This window comes from Coloeus monedula (assembly GCF_965178545.1).
Source record: "Coloeus monedula genome assembly, chromosome: Z".
NCBI classification, from domain to species: domain Eukaryota; kingdom Metazoa; phylum Chordata; class Aves; order Passeriformes; family Corvidae; genus Coloeus; species Coloeus monedula.
The window spans coordinates 1,553,667-1,576,479 of record NC_138822.1 but is presented as its reverse complement, the minus strand read 5'-3'; the positions used below and the strand labels follow the sequence as shown (position 1 = coordinate 1,576,479).

The following is a 22,813-nucleotide window of genomic DNA, read 5'->3' as shown; positions in this document are numbered from 1 at the left end:
TAGTAGTATGCCATCAGTTAATCTTATATGATTGTTTTCATTTACATTAACACCTTTTTTTGACTTTATTCAAAAATTATCCACATCCAAATACATTCTCCAGACATAGAAATGACATTAATTTGGCAAAACACTCCATCTAAAAGCACTGAATATCACAAAAGTATCACATTAACGCTGTATTTGCAAGTTATGAGCCTTCAAAATCCTGCACAGCCCACTGAAAGTAGCCACTCTTAGGGACTATGACAAACAATAAACTGAGGAATTAATAATAAACATCAAGATTTCAAGTGCTGCCTCAACGCAGAGCAATCACACACACTCCACAGAGGTGAACATGAGCCATGCAACTTAATGGCATTTATTTAATTGTTAGTGGCATCCTTCACACTCCAGCACTATGAAGGAAAGAATTCAGCATCTCTGGTATTCATCCCTGTTCCCAGTGCTCAAAAATAATTCCTGGATCTCACAACACTGCTCCCTTGCATTTCAGATTCACCCTTCCCCCAGCACCGGCAGTGGGATGGAATGTTGATGAGCTAATGCTGAAGACTCAGCTTCAAGCCCAAAGTACCTAGCTTGCATTTTTATAATCTGCTTGTGGTTTAAATACACTGCCACTGCAGTTGACCACCGCATCAATTAGCAGCTATTTTGAATTTGGCTTGTCTACACAAATTCTAGATGCCCGATAACCAAATACGTACCTCACGCCCAAACCAGAAATTTGATTTCTTTTGTTCAGGAAACTATTTTGCTACAGGTTATTATTACTTAAAATGTACCACCTCCATTATTACAGAACCACAGATTGGTTTGGGTTGGAGGGACCTTAAAGCCCATCCATTTCCACACCCTGCCATGGGCAGGGACACCTTCCACTAGCCCAGGGTGCTCCAAACCCTGTCCAGCCTGCCCAGAACTAATTGGCCTTGAATTCTCTATACAAAATAAAGAGAACAGCTTTTCTGTTCTGATATTTTAACTCATCCATCCCTGAGGTGTGCACACACACACTCACTCACTCCCAGGCTGCCACTTGCTCACCAAAACCTCCATGATGGTGAAGAAAATGCGAACCCAGAGATGGAAATGAGATGATTGAATTATTCCACCCCACGACTAACAGGCACAAAAGCAGCTCTCAGAGGTCTGGCTGCTATGTTTTAATTCTAAAGAAGTCCTGAGGAGAGAGGCTGTGAGCAGAGGGACCTGCAGGGGCTGTGGAGCTGACGTGCCCTGGCTGCAGGCGAGACAGGAGCGCAGATCTCCACACCACGTGCTCATATTTGATGTTTCACCACTCAGCACCGTGAGTGATGCAGGATGTAAATCCTGAAATCCTGCCTCCTGAACAAAGACAGGCACGGCGTTGTTCAGCTCGGGGCAACTCACAGCGTTTGGAGCCAAAACAGCAAAGGAAGGCAGCAGGGTAGAACTGAGATGTGGCAAAAAGAATTTAAAAAAACACCAAGCCAAACCAAATTTGAAAAAAACAAAACAAAACAACAAACAAAAAACCTCACCAAAACACCAAACCAAAAAGCCCAATACTTCTTGAATGAAAATGATTTTTAAATTTAACATTTAACAGACATGGCCAAAGACTGGTGACCGTAAAACCTTCAGTGCTTATTCTGAAAAAGCCACGTTTAATCTACTCAAACTATAAACACGCTACAGAAACCCACCAGCCTGCACTGAGAGCAAAGTCTGACACGCAACTCTGATTTTTATTTTTTTGTTTGTTTGGTCTGGCTTTTGTTTTTCCTCCTTTTCTTTGGGGTAACTCTGTAAAAGTGCCACCCCACCATGGAAATTGATACAAGCACTAATGCCTCTTACACATCAGCATGTAATGCAGTACAGAACACGGGTTATACAATACACTATTGTTCAACTACACTGTTAAGCAGTAAAACACTTCTTAGGGAGGCCCTTTGCTTGTCAGGGAGACTGTCAGGAGAAACTGTTACTCATTTTAATGAGAGGGAAACAAAACTAACTCCTCCCAAAAGCTGGCTCTCTTTTTCAAGGTAAATTAACGCAAATTAGCTGGATTCTTTCATCAATCTTCCTAGATTGTGTGGCTTTTTTCAGGTGAAGCTACAGAAAAGCAAGATATATCTCTGAGTGCTCTGTGCTAAGAGTTTTATGCTCACTGAAACAAGCACAGATTATTTCACTACAAAATGACACACAATTCAGATCATAACTGCAATAGCAGTTAGAAAAATCTCTTGCAAAATAATGGTACTTCTTCCTATAATACTGCACTCAATTTTCAATTCTGGCTGCTTCAACAAGGCAAACAGATGCAAGAAACAGCAACTTATTCCCCACTCGAAAATGTAAATAATTTACACTGCTAGTCTCAAGAATTATAGGAAATAATGTTAAGGAAAAGACTTCCTAAAGAAAGTCAAGCAAATTCCAAAGATAAGGAAGTGTTTAGGGATTTTTTTTCTAGTTCAGAAGCTAAAGCCAGCTTTAATTGCAAATTTTTAGTATCAGTTGCATCTTTGCCAAAGGGAGGAAATCCACAGCTACATGGGCTGTGGGTAACTGAGCTCAAAGCACGTCTCAAGTGCATAAAAATTTCTGTCCACTGCTGCTGAGCTTCTCAGGTGTCACCTGTGAATCCACCTGGGAACTCACCTCCTCTCCACATCACTCCAGTTGCTGAAAAGCCTTTCATTTTCTCTCTGCAGATGCTCATTTTTGGCCCGCAGCTTTCCCAGGCTGTCCAGGCAGTAACCAATGAGTTCCTTGAGCACCTCTGCTGGGCTCGGGACTTCCTGCAGCTTCAGAGATCCAAGTCTGAACTGGGACACAAGGAAATAATGAGTTATTTCAACTGTACAAGAAATTTCACTGAAGCTTTGCTCCAGTAAACGTGAATACGTATTTAATAAGCGTAAGAAATACCTTACAGTCCTCCAGTTCGAAGGGAGGTAACAAATTTGTCACACGGAGAATGGAGGAATATGTGGAATAATCTACATGCTAATTATTTCCAGAGGGCCACAATGTTGAGGAGGACTCTGGAGCAGCTCTGTGATGAGCAGAGACTGCGGGAGCCGGGCCTGGCCAGGCCGGAGAAGGGAAGGCTGAGAGGGGATCCCATCAATCCATACAAACACCTCCGAGGCTGCCAGAGGATGGTGCCAGGCTCTGTTCCGTGCTGCCAGGGACAGGGTGGGGAGCAGTGGCCATAAAATAAACCACACCAAGCTCCAGCCCAGCAGGAGGAAGAGCTTGTGTCCATGGAGGGGCAGAGGCCTGGAACAGCTGCCCAGGGAGGGCCTGGAGTGTCCCTCTCTGGAGACATCCCCAGGCCAGCTGGACACGTTCCTGTGCCACTGCTCCAGGGGACCCTGCCTGGGGCTGGGCAGGGGCTTGGGCTGGGTGAGCTCCAGAGGTGCCTTCCTGCCCCAGATACCCTGGGATTCTGGGATTTATGCAGCTAATATGTAAAATCTAGCCAGCAAGTTGTCACCTCCAGGGTTCAGACAGCAAGTTCTTACTCATAAAAGGAGTCCTTCAATTAAACAGGCAGCCTCACCAGCAGAAGCAGATCTTTCAGGAAAAAGTCGCCGAAAGTGCTTGGATTTGGTTAGCTCAGTGAAATTAAAGGATCTGTAACGACCCACTGTGTGTCTTCAGCAGTGGGGATGTTGTACAGGATATACAAGAGATCTGAACAGATTTATTTTGCCTGGTCTGGGAGAAACAACAGAAAACTGTTGTTTTTGTCGTGTTAAAGGAAGAATAGCTCAGCCATACATACAAACCGGTGCCAGCTGAGCTATAACCACGCAGAGCTGGGTGAGGACACATTAATATCCAACACGACAGTTTGAGGCAGTGGAAGAAGGATTTCGAGGCTGTTTGAAGAGGGTCACACGTGTTACCTTAAAAAAGGCAAATCAGGAATCAAGGGCCTGTTCTTTGGTGATCTGGAGTGGCCAGAGGATGGGGAATCTGAGCCCCCTCAAGGTACACTCCTGCAGCTGTGAGAACCTACAGGAGCCCCAGAGCGTTTTTTGAGCCCCTGCACATCCAGAGGCAACAGCACTCGCCTGACTCGACAGAAAAATACTTGAGAGAACAGGTTTTGAGAAAGCAGAGTGGGGTGGAAGAGATAATTGTGACTTTGACCAGCTGAAGCTGCAGCAGAAGCAGATCTTTCAGAAAAAAGGCATTGAAAGTACTTGGATTTGGTTAGAAATTGCTGCAGAAACATCGAGCTGGTGAGGGTTACACAGAAGGAGAAGGCATCCTCTCTCGCATCCTGTGATTATCAAAAAAAGACTGACATAAATTTTGCGGCATTTCCCTATGAATAGAAGTATTACCCATCTTTTCAACTTGAATGCACAGCTGTAACATCTTAAAAAATACATCAATGTAAGTGGTACATGCCAGGGAAGGGTTCACTCTGTGTTGTGGCACCTCATCTATTAAAATCAGAAACACAGTTTGATTCATTTTTTTCCCCATTTTACTTGGGAGGGCATGGAAAATTACATAAAATACATTGATTAAAAAAATACCTGTTGTTTGTTAACTCTTTTTTTAAATGCAAGTTTCACTAATACCATGCATAAATTTGGGCTGAAAAAGGCCTGGTAGAAACTGCTCACAAACCTTCCAAAGGCAATGTTTGAAACAAGTAACAGGCCCTCCACTCAGACCTTTTGTCTGTGGAAGTCTCTGCCGCAACACATGATACCATCCTGACCTCCTTCAGCAAGGTCAGTCTATCAGAAAATGTGGGAAACCCAAAGGTTTAATTTCCAATTAGCCACCAAATTCGCATGTGCTGTCTCTAAAGCGTTGTTGTCTTTAGCTGACGTACATCTGATGGCTACAGATGAAAAGATGCTTTTAATTTATTTTTGGAAATTAGATTACGCTATCAGTAGCCCACAGATTGGAGTGCATCCCCTGAATATCACACTTGCTGTCTGACAGCAGTAACAAAGATGGACATTCGTGTAAAGGAAACTGTTTTTCATCACTTGCAAGCCACCACCACGCTATTTGGATAAAGAATTCACAGAGATAGAGAGGCACAGTAGCACAGATAAGCAGCATCACAATCTTTCACTGTGAAGGAAACAGCAAGGAGAGCACATCATTTTTGTCTTTTGCCTTAATATATTCAACTGAGATCAGGTATAGGAAAAGATGTTTAATCAGGACAAACAAATTACAGTTTTTACTGCACAAAAAGAATAAAATATGCATAATCTCAAAACAGGTTAAAGTGAGTAGCAATAGATTTATTCTGAAAACCTGGTACCACTGCACAACCAAAGTCATGCCAGACACACAGTAGACACTCCAAAAGCAATTATAATTATTAAAAAAAAAACCTCACAGTGCTACAGGGACACAGAGAATGCGCCCATCCTTGCAGGTGCTGGAGTCCAACACTGACAGTTAATCTTTAGTTTAGCCTTTAATTCAGTCTTTATGCAAAGCAATTGACTATTGCCCACTTTCTCACAATAAACTTCACTGCCCTGCTTTCTGTGTCACTGAGACCTGTGGACCATCTCTAGGAGGCCCACAAAAGGTGAGCAGAGCAAGCCCATCACCAGGAGGCTTAAATTTATCACGCAGGTGCTGACAAATCCACTAAAAAAAAGACAAACACAGTAAGGTTTCTTCAAAACAAGTGTTCTTCCGTATCTTCCCTCCTCCCCCAGTCATCTAACCTGAATTTAGGATAACGTGCTGTGGGGAGCTCATTATCCAGCTGCCTCCAGGGAAACACAGAATTACAGATACAGCCCTAATTAAACCCAAACTAGCGTGACAGCCCCAGAAGAGTGGAGGGTGTCCCTGCCCATGGAAAGGGAGTGGATCGAGAGGGGCTCTAAGGTCCCTTCCATCCCAGAGCACCCTGTCATTCCGCAATCCTGCCTCCCTCACACAGTGTGCCACACACAAAGTGCACAAAAACCCCTTCCCCGAGGCTGCTCCTGCAGCTCGGAATTGTTTCACGGCACCTGTTTAACACACAGAGACCTTTGTGGACCTGCTGATAAGCCAGAAAAGCAGCCAGGTCGACTGAATTCCCAAAGTAGGAGTAAAACAGCCTAAAGAAAAAAAAGAAATCTCGGGGCAGTTCTGCTCTGGGGTCCTGCTGGCATCCCAAACTGGAAAGTGGATTGGTAGAGGAGAAGATGACGAAAGAACACAATTTTATATCCAAGGACTCTGAATTTGGGACAGACGGTGTAAACTGCAGACAGAATTCTATTAAAATTAAAGAGTTGTGGGGGGAAAAAAATATATCATTAAAAAGGAGATGTTAGTTTTTCCCACACACTGCTAAGTTTTTCCTTGCAACTAAACCAAGAAACGGTCCAGTTGTTTGTCTTTCATTGCCAAAACCACAGTAGGGAAACTGCAAACAGTTCTAGGGAGATGCAGGGGAAGTGGTTAAAGATCAGGATACCATAACAAACAGTTAACTGGGTGGGATATCAAGACAAACAGCTCTTGCTTACTGCAGGAGCAAAAGAAAACATCATTAACACCTCACTCAGCTAATTTGACAAGCAACATGTCTTTGGCTTGGATGACGTTTCCAAGGTGGTTTTGTAAATTGGTATTGGTGAATTTTAAATTTTTTGTTAGCTTTGTAAATTCCTGCACGTTGCTGCTCCCTGGATGAATTTAAATTTCTCGCCATCCTTACAGCTGCTGTAGCTCTCTGGCCCTGCACCATCTGCAGATGTAACTAATGTGCTTTCTCCTTCCCCTTTCAGATCATTCAAGAAAACATTATGTAAAACACCAAAGCAGTAGACACTTCATTTATACAGAGAAGGAGCAGATCTGGTAGAGGTCCCAGGGGACAACAGACTGACTGTGACTGATACACTGCTGGCCTTCAGTATCTGTTTTGTTGTTTGTTGGGATTTTTTTTTTTTCAAGTTTTAATTTTTTTAAAGGCACAGGAAGATGAACACAGAACCATTTAGAAAGCTGTGTTCCCTTAATCAGAAATCAGAGTCCCTATGCATTCACCAGGCCTGTATTTTAAGCTTAAGAAATAAAAACAAGAACTAGAAGCCTGTGACAAAAATGTCATTTTCCCCTGACCTCTCACCCTGCCCACTGTTTGTCTTCTAGAGATGAAGAAAGAAGTGATGTCAACCATAAGACACGAAATATTTCAGAAATAACTGAAAAGCTTCTCAAATAATTATTCTTCTTATGCTTACACTTGATGTGTTTCACATAAGAAAACAAGTTATTAAAAAGAGACATTTTTCACAGAAGCTTCCAAAACTGAAAATTACTTCCTTGTATAGAGAGAATTTTGATTTTGCATTAAATAATATATATCTGCTATATAACCTTTGCACTACTACACTCCATTAAAAATGAGAGTTATCATACCTAAGGCAATAATTATCAGAGGTTATGCACTGAAAGGAGGAGCCATTCAGACAGCAACGTCTCTTGAAGCTAAACACTAACAGTGGGCTGATTTCCAGTAACAACAATTTTTCATTATGTCTATAAGAAAAAAAAAAATCATGCTGGAAATTCTCATTACATCTGCTTTGCTGGTCATGATTTCTCTCTGTATTAGTAAGGTATTCTAACAACCCTTTCTAACAGTATTTTTTTTTTTCCATAATATATATACAAGGACTTCTACACTTCCACAAGGTGGAAAAAATAAATATTTAGATAGATTCTGTCCTTTGTTGTCCTGCCAGGGTATAGCAGATATACAGGTAGATAGATATAGATATATTTATGGATATATATGTTGTGTGTGTTTGTGAGTCTCTCTCTCCTATTAAATCTTAGCCCATAGTATTTCACTTTTTCCTTCTCTGTTTTGAAAACTAATTAACGAATAATTTTTAGAGAGAGCACACTTGTCAGATACTTAGGTCTGATTTTGAAATTAAAATATTCCCAGCGTATGAACTGGATGATAGAGGTTTAATTGTACAAGTCAATCCTGTACAACCTGTTACAGGCTCTAATTCAGCTCACTCAGCTTCCACTCTTCCTGCCCCGGAGTGAGACACAGAGATCCCTGTGCTCTGCTCCTAAAACAGCATTTCAGACTGTGCTAGCACACTCAGGAACACCTACATCCTCGCAGACAGATGCTGCCTCCCGCAAGGTATTGCCTAAGCAACATCCTTTCACCAGGGAAATATTAAAGAAGAATTTGAGGGGGAAAAAAATAAATTCCAGAGCAGGCCACCAGCACAGAGCAGCTGTGCAGTCCCTGTCTGGCTTTTCGGAGACCTGCAGTCTGTGAAAGCAGCTGTGACCCCTGTGCTGGAGCAGGAAAGCCCTGCAGATCCACACGACAACAAAACCTTTTGTCACTGCCCTGTTCCAAGCACAGAATCACAGAATCAGAGAATGTGAAGGGTGGGAAGGGACCTTAAAGCCCATCCCATCCCACCCCTGCCATGGGCAGGGACACCTCCCACTGTCCCAGGCTGCTCCAAGCCCCAATGTCCAGCCTGGCCTTGGACACTGCCAGGGATCCAGGGGCAGCCCCAGCTGCTCTGGGCACCCTGTGCCAGGGCCTGCCCACCCTGCCAGGGAACAATTCCTTCCCAATAGCTCACCTAAATTTCCCCTCTTTTAATTTCTACTCATTCGCACTTGTCCTGTCACTCCAGTTCCCAATGCAGAATCCCTTCCCTGTAGCCCCTCCAGATCCTGGAAGGTGCTCTGAGGTCTCCACACAATCTGTTCCTTCCCAGGGTGAACAACCCCAATTTTCTCAGCCTCTTTTCGTAGGAGAGGTGCCCCAGTACTCCTTACCAGCTCTGTGGCTACCTAGAAAACTCCTGCTAGGAGAAGGTGTTAAAAGCTGTACAGGTGAACTACCCTGAAGTCACCCACCAGTGCTCCTGTCTACTGCTGGTACTGAAAGCAAATCCTTTACTACAGAGTCAGACATTAGCCATAACATTCAGGACAGAACCACTGAATGTCTTAATTAAAACTAATTAAACTTGAATTAATTTAATTCCAGAGGAATTAGCACAAAAGGAGGTTGTGCCTTACATGTGAGATACAGCAACTTTCTTTTCTCAGTTGCGAGCTGGAGCTCTAGCAAGACAGGCTGTGATTCCCTGTTAAATGTCAGCTACCTCTCCTACTCCACAGGCACACAGACTCTGAAATAAGGTAGAATCAAGACTTGGATTAAAAAAAAGCTTTCGCTACGAAAATACCTAAGAATTTAAAAGAGAAAAATGTTAATGAAAATTCATGTACAGGGTTAAAGAATATGACCTACAAATGAATGATGCTGACACTTACACAAAGAAAGTATTGTTACAAGCTTCAATCTGGAAAGCATTATACCATTTTTATTTCTTAAGTCAATCAGTGAGTGGTCTTGATTTTTTAAAGCTGTGCCACTATTATCTCCAGGGAAATCATTCAGCAGTAACTATGACATCCCTGGGTGTGGTAATAAAACGAGTACACTGGACTTGCACAATACAGTGGTGACAACGTGAAAGCAGAAGTTGCTTTTGTAACAGCAAACTCTAGGAAGCTAGAAAAAATTACACAGCTCCACGGAAGCCAAGAAATCTGGCAGGTTACATCAGATGGTGTAAAAATATGATCACCAACTACAAAAACCAAGTTTAACACAAAAACCCGGCCTGCAACAAACCTCCCCCCTGACGAAGGCATTACATCTATTCTAGAGCAAAACAGTTGACATCAGTGATTGACATTTCTCTCAGGTTTTTACCACACGCTGCAGAAACCTTCCAAATTGCCATCCTATTAGCTCCATGTCCACTGGAAATTAAATTCCTTCTGGCTTCCCTTTATTTTGGCATGGCAGCAGTTCCCAAATACTTCTTGGAGAGTGCTCCACTGTTTCTCATGCCCTCAACCCCACACACTCATGGCACCGTGGGCCCCGTAAGGATTGTGGTGCAAGGAGCACACACCTGTAAACTACAGAGAAATTGGGAACATCACCAGGTACTAGAACACACTGATACCCGTCCCCAGAAGGACTAACAAGGCTCTGTTACTCCTTCCATCCCTCATCAACCTTTATGCTCAGCATAGGCTGAACTGGCAGCAGGCTCTGAAAGCTCTTTGTGGAGTCACTGACCAGGAAGGAGCTCTGGAGGTCTCCAGCCCAACCCCTTCCCCTTTCCTGGTCAGGCCAGGCTGCTCAGGGCTTCCTCCACTTGGGAACTGGAAAGCTCCAAGCACTGAGCCCACACAACCTCTCCAGAGCCTTCACTGGCCTCACAGTTAACCACCTTTCCACTACATCCCACTGGGAACTGTGGGATTATGGCTCCTGTCCCTCTTTCTCCAAACACGCACCACTGCCTGGCTCTGGGAAAGAGAAGGATGACCACTTCTTTGAGACTTTTGATATTTTATCAAAACCTGAACATCATTTTCCTGGGACCTGCAATTCTGTGCAATCACAAGAAATAGTGTCACATAAACCCCCTCACAGAGGAATTTAATTTTTCAAAAATTTCCCCATCTCATTAGTCTGGCTGGGTTATTTTTTTCCTGATTTGTCTCCTAAACACACACACATGCCCAATTTGTATCCATTTGTTCTCAGACATACTCTATTCCCAGTGCTCTTCTCCCTCTGTCATGTTCAGACTCCATAACTTATAGCTAAATAAATTTCTCAGTATTCTTTCTGTTGGACTGAAGCTCTATGCAGCTTTGGCTATGGACATGTTATTTTCTCTATCCCTCAGATCACACAACCTTCCTCCCAATTTCAGCTTGCATTTCTTGGCTGTGAATGCCCAGGACTGCACATTTAATTTCAAATATAAACTCTGTCGAAGCAGACAGTGAAAATCCACAGAAAACAGACACGGTTCTTAATATTGTCTTCGAACGTCACAAAAATCTATTTGCATGTTTCATTTCTTTCATTTAACCCTGTCACATGTACCCCGGGTAAGAATCACCAGGGCATAGGGATTATCTACACCTTAGGATGCCTGGTTTTCAGACAGTTTTCGAATGAAAAATGGTAAATTAAAACAGTAAGAACATCAGATAATTACTGAATATCCCCCACCCAGCAAGAAAAAAAAAAGCCATGTAAATAGGTTAGAGTACCAAAAACACCTATTAAGCAAGGAACTAATGGATTTCTTTCATGAATGGCATTTTATCTATGTGTCATTCCTTAAAGTCTTTGGAAAACTTCCTTGTTTAATCTCTACACTCCTCAGAAACACCACATTTCATGTATCTATACAATCAGCTACTTCTGTGAAGCTTAATCCCACCCAGGCTGAAAGGGTCTTTAGCTACTGAATTTTGACAGCTGTGGCATGGTCTGGTCAGGATCTATCCAGGCTGTGCTTCCACTGCCTCAAAGTCCTCTGTAACAATTTTTTCAGACTTACTATAAAAAATTCTGCTCATGAGAGGACTTCCTCCTCTAACCTTAAACCTACACATACATATATATTTTTATATATATATATATATATATATATATTAAAAAACACATATATGCAAGACCCAAATCTATCTTTGTAAAAAGTGAGATATATTCCCAAAAAAGGCATGAAGTGAGTGAAGATGCAAAGCATTTGCACTACAGAAATGCTCATCTCTCAAGGTGCTAAGCCACAGAAAGCTGCCACTAATTTCTCCCCCACACCAATGTTTCTTTACCACTGTGCAACTGAATCCCTTAAAATAAGAAATACACTGGATACTAAAATGAACTGCAGGGATAATACTCAGCAACCATAACATTAGGTATTTCTTCCACTTTTTTTCCTTTTTTTTTCCCCCCCAATGGTAATCACATAAATTGTTTCACTTCACCAATTAAAAAAAAAAAAAAAGTCAAAGCTACTGGACTAAAAAAAGCCAAAGATCTATAAAATTCAGGTGCACTAGTTACTTTTTAGAACAATAAATATGGAACAGGCAACTACACCTTATAGTTCCACAAACAGTGATAACATGATTATGTAAAGAACCAACAATTCAAGCATTTTGTTGGATTTTGTTTGAAACTTCTATTTCACCACACAAAAACTGGCAGGTTTGCATTTTATGCATGCACCCCGAATGCTTCATTCTCTTCTGTGCTTCTCCTCTTTTATCATTCCCTTCTGTACTCCAGGCAATACTGTCCATTCAACTCCCTGCTACCCCTCTGCCTCTGAAGTGAGCTTACAAAGAGGACTGAAGCAGGACACCCTTAAAGGGCCTGTATTTTTTTCATCTTTTCCCTCATTAATTCCGCGGCTCCAGGCAGGATCAGATGCGTTCCCACCTCGCTGAGCAGGCAGCAGGTCTGTGAGCAATGGAACTACTGAAGGCTGGTTTCCTATGGCTGTGACTCTTTTGCTGGATCCCCTCATGTCTAAAAAGGTGAGAAATCCAGTCAAAGCTTTTCCCTTATTTAATGCATTCATAACTTCTCTCTCCCGTGAGGATTTGCTAGTGTCTAATAATACAGTTGATCTCATTCCACAGCTTTTTCCAAAGCAGGCACATGAATAGGGTCTCTTTTTCTCCATCCAGGCACCTATTTCCATGAAACTAGTAGGAACCTGATATCTTTGAGACCTTTACTCCTGTCAAATCTGTTTGAAATTGTCCAGGAGTTTCAGAAGTTATTGGGGGAAAAGGGGAGGAGGTAAGAGGCTGGCAGTCAGCAGAGGCACACAGCATGACCACATAAGCTTTGTTTCCTTAGGAAGCAGGGTAAAACACTTGCACTTTTTATTATTTTTAAAACCTGCCCTAAATGAATTAGGAAATGAGCTTTTCTTGGAGATCTAAACTTGTTTTCTTCCTTGTTTTTCATGTAATTTATAGTGTGGCAATAATACAATAGACTCTAGACATAACATCTGGATTTGGGTCTCAGGGCTTAAATGCATGAACAGTTCACAACTGTGTTAATTTAGATTTCAGAGGGAAAGCCTTATGAGATAGCTTAAATCAGAATTTATTTCCTAGAGGCTAAGAACAGAACATGGGCCATTACCATAAAACAGCTGGCACACAAACTTAGTACACAGCAACTTCCTTGAGTTTGAGGCTTGAGTCTCCCAAAAGTATGAAAGGATACCTGCCAAGGATTTTTAATTTAATCTATTGGCTTTTGGGTTGGTTGCTTTCTTTTTTTTTTTTTTTCAAATATTCTTCATTTGTGTCCAGGTTTCCAATTCAAAAATTATTCCAGAAACAAACCCAAAACTTATTTAAGTAAAATGTTTAAAGGACCAGAGTGAAGCTCTTTTTCTGAACAGTCACAAAGCATATGTAGCATGAACATGAAACACTGAAAAAAGCCCCATGAAACCTCCAGAGAAGTTTCTACAAACATTATGAAAGGTAAACCCATATAAATGTGCTTTCACCCAAAGATCTCCAAAATAAAAGCAAGACTTGCAGGAGTGCTGGTGATATTACTGTCAGTAAAGGTTCCAAGGTAACAAAATATAAATGATTAATACTCCCTAGATTAAAAAAAAAACACCACCACATCATGAGCTGCATAATGGGAGCACTTTAATTCTACCTGTCAACTGATCCTATTCCTACATGTGAAGCCCAGACTGCAGCTTTCCTTTAAAAACTGCAGTAAAGCACAGCTGAAATGTCTGGAGTAATAACTGTCAGATATGAAGACAACTTGTCTTGGGAGCTACTTCCCTTCAAACACTGACCTTTAGGCTTGGGAAGTAATGGAAACTATAAAGTGCTTGGTGAATACACCCTTGGAGCTGACGTGCCAGCATTTTGCAGTAATCTGGGTCTGATTCCCCCCGAATATGCTGGCAGTAAACAGCTCCAGGATTGCACACGACTCCTTTTTTTTGCTTTTCTTTTTGGAAAGTAAATGTATAACCACGTGAATAAGCATGAGATAATGCCTAGACCGAGGCAAAATATAAAAGTGTTCCCAGCTAAGCACTACAAACAATTTTCCAGTGTGAGTAATAACACTACACTCACTTAGAACAACTGTAGACTGTTTTCAGGATGGTATTTTTACCCTTTGTTTGAAAAAAAAATCCCTTCAGGATGTTGACAGCCACGTGCTAAAGCCTTCACGATCCAAACAACTATCTACTTAATAAAAACTTTATTGAATGGAGTTATTCTATTAAAAAAAAAAAAAAAGCAAGAGATTGAAGATTGTGTACCTAATCTGAGCAATCTGAACATCTGTGTATGCTGTGCCCCACCCACAAACACAGAAATACTCAATGCATCACGAGATATATGTACTGAACATGACAAAACCAGCAGAGCCAAAATTCCAGGCAGTGCTGAGTTCATAGAAGGACATAAACACTTCTATAAATTATCAAGACACGAGTAGAACACTTCTTTCCATCCAAGAGCCTAAAGAAACAAAAAAAAGCCAGAATCTTATTTTCACATAGAAAGAAATCAGCACAAGTTCAGGTTCAGGAATGCAATGCAGGTGAAAAAAACTTTACTGATTTTTCTCTCCCTACAGTTACGTCCCTACTCATATTGTTCACTTTCATCAGCCCTTAGGACACTATTTTAAGTTAAGCCTTAAGAAAAATAAGAATGAAAGAAGTATTTTTAAAAATCAAGGAGTATTTGCCTGAATTTCCTTGTAAAACACTGTCAGAGAGGTAGAAATTTGACAACCAACACTTGTTCTAGACCTAACAAACTAGTAATAGCAGGATGTAAATTTTTACAGCTAATAGAGATTCTCACTTGGTTGGAGGTGGGTTTAAGCATGCACCTTCCCTCGTCTTTTGTCACAAGAATAACTCCCCTTCAACAACAGTGAAGTGTTTGTGACCACAGTGGTCCCAACAAGGAGCCATGAGGCAAACCCAGCTCTCGTATGAAATTATGACACTAGGAGGACAGCTCAAGCTTGAACCATTTCCAGGTTCAGCAGGAGCAGCAGCACATCTTGAACCCCAAACTGATGGTCCTTGGGGCCATTTTTCCCAAAAGTGTCTGGAGGAACCATTGTGTGACTCCATTCAGAACTACATATTCTATCATGAATATGAGTAATTCATGAGTAAGAATAATTAAATTATTTTTCATTATTCCATAGGTAAAGGCCATTTCAGAGGATTGACTGATCACAGGTCATTCCTGAGTGATCAAATATCACTTCATCCTGACTGATACAAGGTAATTATTAAGTTCTATCTCAGATCTCTTCATGGGCACTACAATTTCAATTCCAGCAAGTGATTTTCCAATATGGATTATTATCATGATAAAAGGCATCAACAGCTTTGCATTAAAGAAACCTCTATTAAGTTCCAATAATAACTCAAATAAAAACAGGTTTTCTGAAACTGCAAATCACCTGAATTTATCGAAAGACGAAAAAAAACCCCTCATCTTAAATCCTTTACCTAATTCTTAAAATGAATGCAATTAAAATTCATCTTTTTGCAATGGAAGTTTTTACTCAGATCAAAAGCTGGAATGGATGCAATTAGGAAATATTTTTCCCTGAAATCTTATAAATTCTCATCTGCAAAAGAAATATAGTTCACAGATAAAAAAGTTACACTAAACTGGTTGCTAGCAACACAAACAAAACATTTACTTTCCTTTCCGCATAATACCGTTCTCAAAAGTTTTCGTGACAAAGTATTTAGAGAATTAATGTTTTCTTTAGCCAAGCCAACCCTGGATGAAGGAAAACATTTCTTTCTCACACTTTGGATCCTATAGAGCACAACTGGAGACTTCATGGGATGATGTTTTACAACATGAGGTGCTCAGATGAGGCACCAAAAAGCCACATCAGGGCATTTTATGTGCAGAACACAGTATTTTCCAGGGGATCCAGCAAAAAGAGTGAAGTCTCCTTAATTTTGCGGCCTCCCAACCCAGCGGCAGGGACAGGCTCCCTCTGGATGGCCCCAGCTGTTTGTCAGAGGCCAACAGCAGAACACTTCCCTTATCACAGAAATGGCTCAATGTGGGAAAGAACCTCAGAATTTAATTTCATCTTTGCAGTAATTTCAGTGGAGGAAAAACACCACTGTTCAACTCTGTTGTATTTTATTTTCTTCATTTTTACGTGCCAGCAAACCAGTGCAAAAGGGACAACCTATGAATTTTCTGAAATCTACAGGAGTAGAATTAAAGCTTTCTTATGAACCAGAAAATGCTGAGATTTTGTGGTTTTGTTTGGCTTTGGTTTGATTTTTAAGCACCCATATTGTTTTATTGGGACACTAAGGCGATATCTTATTAGGATAATAATACAATATTAAGATAATAATATTGTTACCTTATGTACTTCAGAATAATAAAATACTAGCAATGGGATCACCTTAAAGAACATCTGGCCGAGCTAGTGCTGTTTAACATGATCAATAAGAGAAAACCCACCAACCAACCAACCAACACCCCAAAAAGCAAACAAACAAAAAACCCAACAAACCACAACAAAAAAACACCAAAAAACCACCAACCCGAAAACAATGCATACATTCAGGTGATAAAAAAGGCAAAACTCAATAAACACATATATTTCAGTCAGCAACAAGCTGGAAAAGAAGATACACAGCAGCAAATGCAAGCAATAGCTAAAGATGGAGAGGTAATTCTTCCTTTAAAGCACAAAATGTCTTCTAGTGTCACATGTCAACCAGCAGTTATCAGCATTAAAAAAAAGGTCACTATTCTAAAATTATGGGCCAAATAAGATCTAAAGGGATGTGTCTGTCAAGAACCACTGAGAACTCAACTGTTTCCAAGGGCAGGATCTGGCTGTGGTGACCTGGGGAAAGCCCTGCCCAGGAAACTGTGATGGAATCCCAGACTGCAAGACCACCCTACATAGAGCTCTGCGCACAGAGAGAGTGGTAAGAAGTTTAATTTTGTAATTTTTCTTAATTTACATCAATATTTCACTGTCACACGGACAGTGCTTGGTGAGACAATGTCATGTCTGGAGCTAAACAGACCTGACGTGTTCATGTAGGTTCTTTTTTGGGATAAAACAAGTACTTACATGGTCTGAGCTCTCCTCAGGAGAGCAGTTATCTCCACTTTGCTAAATATAACTTGCTGAGGTTCTCAGCAGCCTCCTGCACTGCCTGCTCAGCCACAGACCTGCAAAAGCCTGGCCCCAAGTAACACCTAAAACAACCCCTGCCTGAGGAAAAAAGAGCCCAACCACCACTGTTTCTGGAACTACAAAACTGATCACTGAACTTGCTTCCCGCCAGAGTTAACACCAAGGTTTTCTTAGGGACGTACAAGGAAACTGCTCCTTTGAGCACGTCCCACCTTGTGCACACAAAGAGCACGGATATCTACGAGGAGACTTTGGAGAAGAAGCCTCCACACTCTGGGACAGCTGGCTTAAACACACGAGATGCGATTATTTATCCTCAGATGTAAGCTGGAGGAAGGGGTGCTTTCAAGCCCCACGCAGCTGAACTGGAATGACACTGGTAGCGTGAAACAGCCCAGGCTGGGAAGCAAAATAGTGTTAGTGACCACACCAGCCCACACAAACATGAGCCAGAGATGAACCAGAGCAGCAGCACAGCACACTGGAACAGCTCTTTGCTGCCAAAACCCCAAAGTATAAGAATTCATTAAAAGAAGAAAAAAAAAAAAAAAAAAAAAAAAAGGAGTGGAGATATCCCTTATCCTGCGCCTGACTTGCAAAATGAAGAATATTACTTCATGTTTTGCAAGACTAGCATCCTGTAGCCAGTAGCCAACACCACTCAGACCAACCTCAGAGCTCGCTGGATTTTTTTGGCTGGCTAACATTTAAACAACCGCTAAAATAACTAGAAGTTAAGTAAGGATGCTCAACGCTGCTAAATAATTTATTTTCCCTTTCTATGAGCCATTGGAAAGTGATGATGGTAATCACAGCAAATGTTGCTTGAAAAGAGTACCAAGGAACAAAAGAGAATAGGTAACTGCTATCCAAATTTCTGTTAACATTAATTATGTCAGAGCACACTGAAACTTGCAAAAGCAGCATGTTTACTGTCTCTATATTTTGCTGCTATCTACTGGAGTGTAACAATTCAAATATGCTGGAAATGAAAACAAAAATGATGCCATGCTGACTGAACGGGGAGATGCAATTTCCAAGAAGCAAAAGACATCTGATAATAATTTCATCACCTTTGTGTGTTGAAATTTACCTGAAACACAGCCTTCCCCAGAAAATGAAGGAACCTCCACTGTTAAGCCTTTAAAAATAAATTGGAAATACTTGGGTCTTCACAATCCAGAACTGTAACTTCAAAAACAAGTGTAATTCGTGCACCATCTGCCAGCCCCAACTTCCAGCGAGTTGGGGTTCCTCAGAGACAGGGAGTGGACTAACCCAAAATACCACATGCCTGCACCAAGAACTACAAATCAGCTACTTCCAAAACACACGGAACGGGGGAAGGGTGTTAAAAAGGTTACTAGAAACAGCACAAAAGTGCCTCTCCAAGTTTTCACACTCCTGTCAGAAAGGTTGTATCTCACACATCTGAGCATTTATATTTGGAAGACTTTAAGGGGACAAGAGAAGGAACAGCAAATGAAGTTATTTCACCTCTCTCTAAATAAATCTGAGCAGAATCTTATGAGATAAGAGGTGTCCCTATGAGAAATCTCAAGGGCCAACATTCATGTGCATAGAAGCACCTTTTGTGTACAGATCTAAGCACCTACAGCTCACAGCAATCATTATTTCCCTGTCTTAAACCTGAATTTAGAGGTAGTTACCCCAAAAGATCCCAGTCATGACCACCAGTCATGCCTATGTCTAAATGAGATTCACAGAGCTCCTTCCAGGGAGACACAGCACCAACTGAATAAAAAACCCTCTGTGGCTCTAGAGATCACAGAGTGTAGCAAGAATCTCCAGGAAATCAGGTTCTGTTTTCGTCTAAATAAAGTCTCAGGAATTAAACGATATCTTACCTTCATACACATTTCACAGATTAATAATTTAGGGTAGCACTCCACAAAAATAATGGGACCGCACCTAAAACTGTGCAATTGCAAAACTGTTTTTAGGGACATTATTCTCTTCCCCCCACACACAGTGAGGCAGCTCTCGTCAATGGAGAACAAAACACTTTTGTCATACCCCTCCCAGGAGGAAAGATAGCTCTCTGCAGAACTGCAAGACAATTCACGTCAAAACGAGGAGGAATCCTAACTACTATGAAAACAAATACTGTATTTCAAAACCCACTGGGAGAAGCCCATTGTGCAAGAGGTCAGGATAGTTAGTGCTCCTCTACTTCAGTTCGTTAATTGTAGCTAAGGATGGATTTATTTATAAAAACGAGATAAGTTCTCTATCATATCATGATTATTGCCTCTCTTCTCTAAAGCAGTAACATAAGTCTTATACACAAGCTGACTTTTCTTTCCCACTGGTTCTCAAGTTAAAAAATAGCATCTGAAAAGCGAAATCCAAACAGGATGACCCCTCTCACTTTTCTCCTTGATAAATTGGGAGCAACATTCAAATATAACATTATATTTAAATAAGCCGGAAGTAAAACAAACAAGAACACAAATCAACTTTGATGGCTGACTTGTCCAGACAGCAGCCACTTTCCAGCACAGAAGTTGGGAAGTTGCAGTGTTGGAGAAGCAGATGAAACAATCCCTCCTAGCATGAGGACTTCAGCTTAGTGAGAAAGAAAACACCTCTCAGTTTAGAGAAAGCCTTTCTACCCCTGCAATTCCAAACTGGGTCCATACTATTTCAGACTGTGATTTTGCAAATGACACTTGGACATGGTGATGCCTGGAGAGCTTCATGAAAGGTGGAATCTCACGCTGCTCTGAACAGACTGGGCTCCCTCCACGCACCACTCGGGGTGAAATCAGATGCTGGACAGGTTATGGAGGTCTGGAGAGCTCAGCACAAGAAAAACATGGAGCTGCTGGAGAAGATCCAGAGGAGGCCACGGAGCTGCTCCAGGGCTGGAGCTCCTCTGGAGCCAGCCTGGGAGAGCTGGGCTGTTCACCTGGACAATAGAAGGCTCCAGAAACTCAGAGCACCTTGCAGGGCCTAAAGGGGCTCCAGAAGAGCTGGAGAGGGACTTGGGACAAGGGCTGGAGGGACAGGACACAGGGAATGGATCCCAGTGCCAGAGGGCAGGGCTGGATGGGATATTGGGAAGGAATTGTTCCCTGGGAGGGTGGGCAGGCCCTGGCACAGGGTGCCCAGAGCAGCTGGGGCTGCCCCTGGATCCCTGGAGTGTCCAAGGCCAGGCTGGACATTGGGGCTGGAGCAGCCTGGGACAGTGGGAGGTGTCCCTGCTCATGGCAGGGGTGAGAATGGATGAGCTTTAAGGTCCCTTCCAACCCAAACCACTCCACAATTCCATGACTTTAAAGTGAGTCAATCAATGATACACAAAACTCAGGGCAATTTCATCCCCTAGAGTGATGAAACATAACATATTTTGGCCCTCCTCAACTTGTAAGAATGTAAAGGGGCTTACAGTTTTCTAGCATTAATATTTTCAGGCAACAATATTTTCACCATGATTTCAGAAAAGGTATCTTGTAACTTCTGTAGAATTATTCCACTATCACAACAAGGTTCTCTGCCACTCTCTCATCTTGTAGAATACTGAGGCAACAACCCCTTCCATCCCAAAACCAAAAAAAAAAGAAAAAAAAAATCAAACCCAAAACCAATCCAAAAAACAAACAAATAATCCCCCCCAAAAAAACAGAAAAAAACAAAATCCAAAACAACAAAAAACAACAAAAAAAAAAACCCACCAAGGAACAAACAAAACTGAAACAAAAGAATGCCCCACCAAAAAAAAAAAAAAAAAAAACACACCAAAAATCTCCCAAAGAAAACCACAAATAAAACCCAAGCAAACAAACAAGAATTAACCATACAAAAAGACTAATGCAAGTTTGTTTAGCATAAACCATATCCCAGAGCGTAACGGGTTTAGAGTTCCATTTTCCACAGCATCAACCAGTTTGTAGTTTTGATAGAATCAGCCCTCTTCCAGAACAGACTCATGTTTACAAAGACTTACAATAATATGCCAGCTATGGAAGAGTTTTTGATGTCAAGGACTCCATTATATGTTTGGGTGCAAGTTCAACAACAGCTGCTCCAGATTTAATGAAGGTAGTACTCAAGGGACCGACATTTCCTGGATTTATTTATGGGAGCTTACAGAAAATGTTCAATATGTACCAAAATATACATTGTTCAGAGACTTTCATGCTTGAGAGTGAAACTCTCAATGTTTGATTCATAATGGCTATTTCACAAGGGCTTACAGGAAATAAAGCTGTTTATTTTAATTGCATACAGCAAAAATGTTAGAAAAGAAAGATTTATGTTCTCTAGTGACAGTGAATGTTTTGGGCTAATTTGTCATGGTTACCATGGACAGAAAATAAAGGAATACTATTCAAGCACTACTCCAATTCAAGAACTACTCCAATTCATAGACAACTTAAAGTATCAGCAAATACTCAGGTCCTGTGGGGTCTCTCTTTAATCATTCATGTAAGCTTACAGCACCTTTTAAATACAGCATAAACTAGCCCTGCAAACTTAGCATTTTGCCTTTGTTTTTCTTTTCCATTAAAAGGGCTATTTGTTCATATTTCCTCTTAATGGAAAATAAAAAATATACTTCTGAATTTCAGAGAATTTTAACAGCAATTACACGAGACTTAGAAGACTACATAGTAATCTCTAATTGTGTCAAGGTGGTTTTCTACTCCAGCTCAGGATTTCTATTCTTGTTTGACTGTAACATGACAATTGCTTTAAAACAAACAAACAAAAAAATAAAGTGTTTTCCCTTTTCACTTGCACACTGTCCAACAAAAGAGTAAGACTGTGAAGAAACAGCTGGAAAACGGTGCATCTGCCTGTATTTATTGAAAGGTCAGGGAAATTAGTAGTATGATGCAAATTTTGAGAAAGAGGAACACTTGAAATTTGATTGCAGTGTGTCCTATGAAAACAGAAATCAAAATGCTAATTTAAAAAATACCATACATTTTACCTTTTCTTTTCATGTTTCAACATCTGCATTGGTCAATGCTTTGAAAAGCAGAACCACTGCCTACAGGTTCACACCTAGTTTCTGGAAATTTTAGCTTTTCACTGTTTTTGTCTTTGCTTTCCTGAATTTGTGATCACAATGGTGTCTGGTCACACACTGCCAGTTGTTACTGTGTTTTCTTAAACTGTTTCAGCCATCAGGGTGTTAACTGGTAAGATGACTGAGCAGATATAAATGTCAGCATTACAAATGCATTTTGTCTGGCTGTTTAAATACTTCATTTTCAGCATCATAGCACCTATCCCCAAACCCTTTCCTCTTGTGTTCTGAGCTGCCAACTTTGTCTTCAGCAAAAAGAAAACAGAAAACAGCAAAGGACAAATTTCAGCACAATTTCAATGAGTTTAATTATCTTGTAACAGAAAAAACTCTCATCTTTCAGCCATTTCTTAGGCCTCACAAAGCACTAGAAAACTCAAATATCCTTCTGCAAGTGTGAGCTTCATTGTGCCTTTTTTGCTACAAATCACCATTGTGAACTATGAGACACAAAAATAAGAGGTTTGCCTTCAGTTTTTCTTTCCACTATTCCACTGTTTTTCTCCTTTCCTTCAAAACTCAACTGCTTTTGCCACAGATTATTTCCCTCCCAGCATTTTTAACACTTGTTTATCAATACAGATGAGTGTTTCCAAAGCTGAGAGTAGTTCTTTTAACTCAGATTAATTATTCTAAGTATT

The 22,813-nt window shown here is 41.1% G+C and overlaps 1 protein-coding gene across 1 annotated transcript in view; it reads right to left on the bottom strand.

Moving 5' to 3' along the window:
• The window catches only part of XRCC4 (X-ray repair cross complementing 4), a 142,012-nt gene that overhangs the window by 82,702 nt on the left and 36,497 nt on the right, over positions 1 to 22,813 (bottom strand). Inside the window, exon 4 of the mRNA XM_082301978.1 lies at positions 2,665 to 2,831. Coding sequence (XP_082158104.1) covers positions 2,665 to 2,831 — 167 coding nt within the window. The remainder of the gene's footprint in view (positions 1 to 2,664; positions 2,832 to 22,813) is intronic.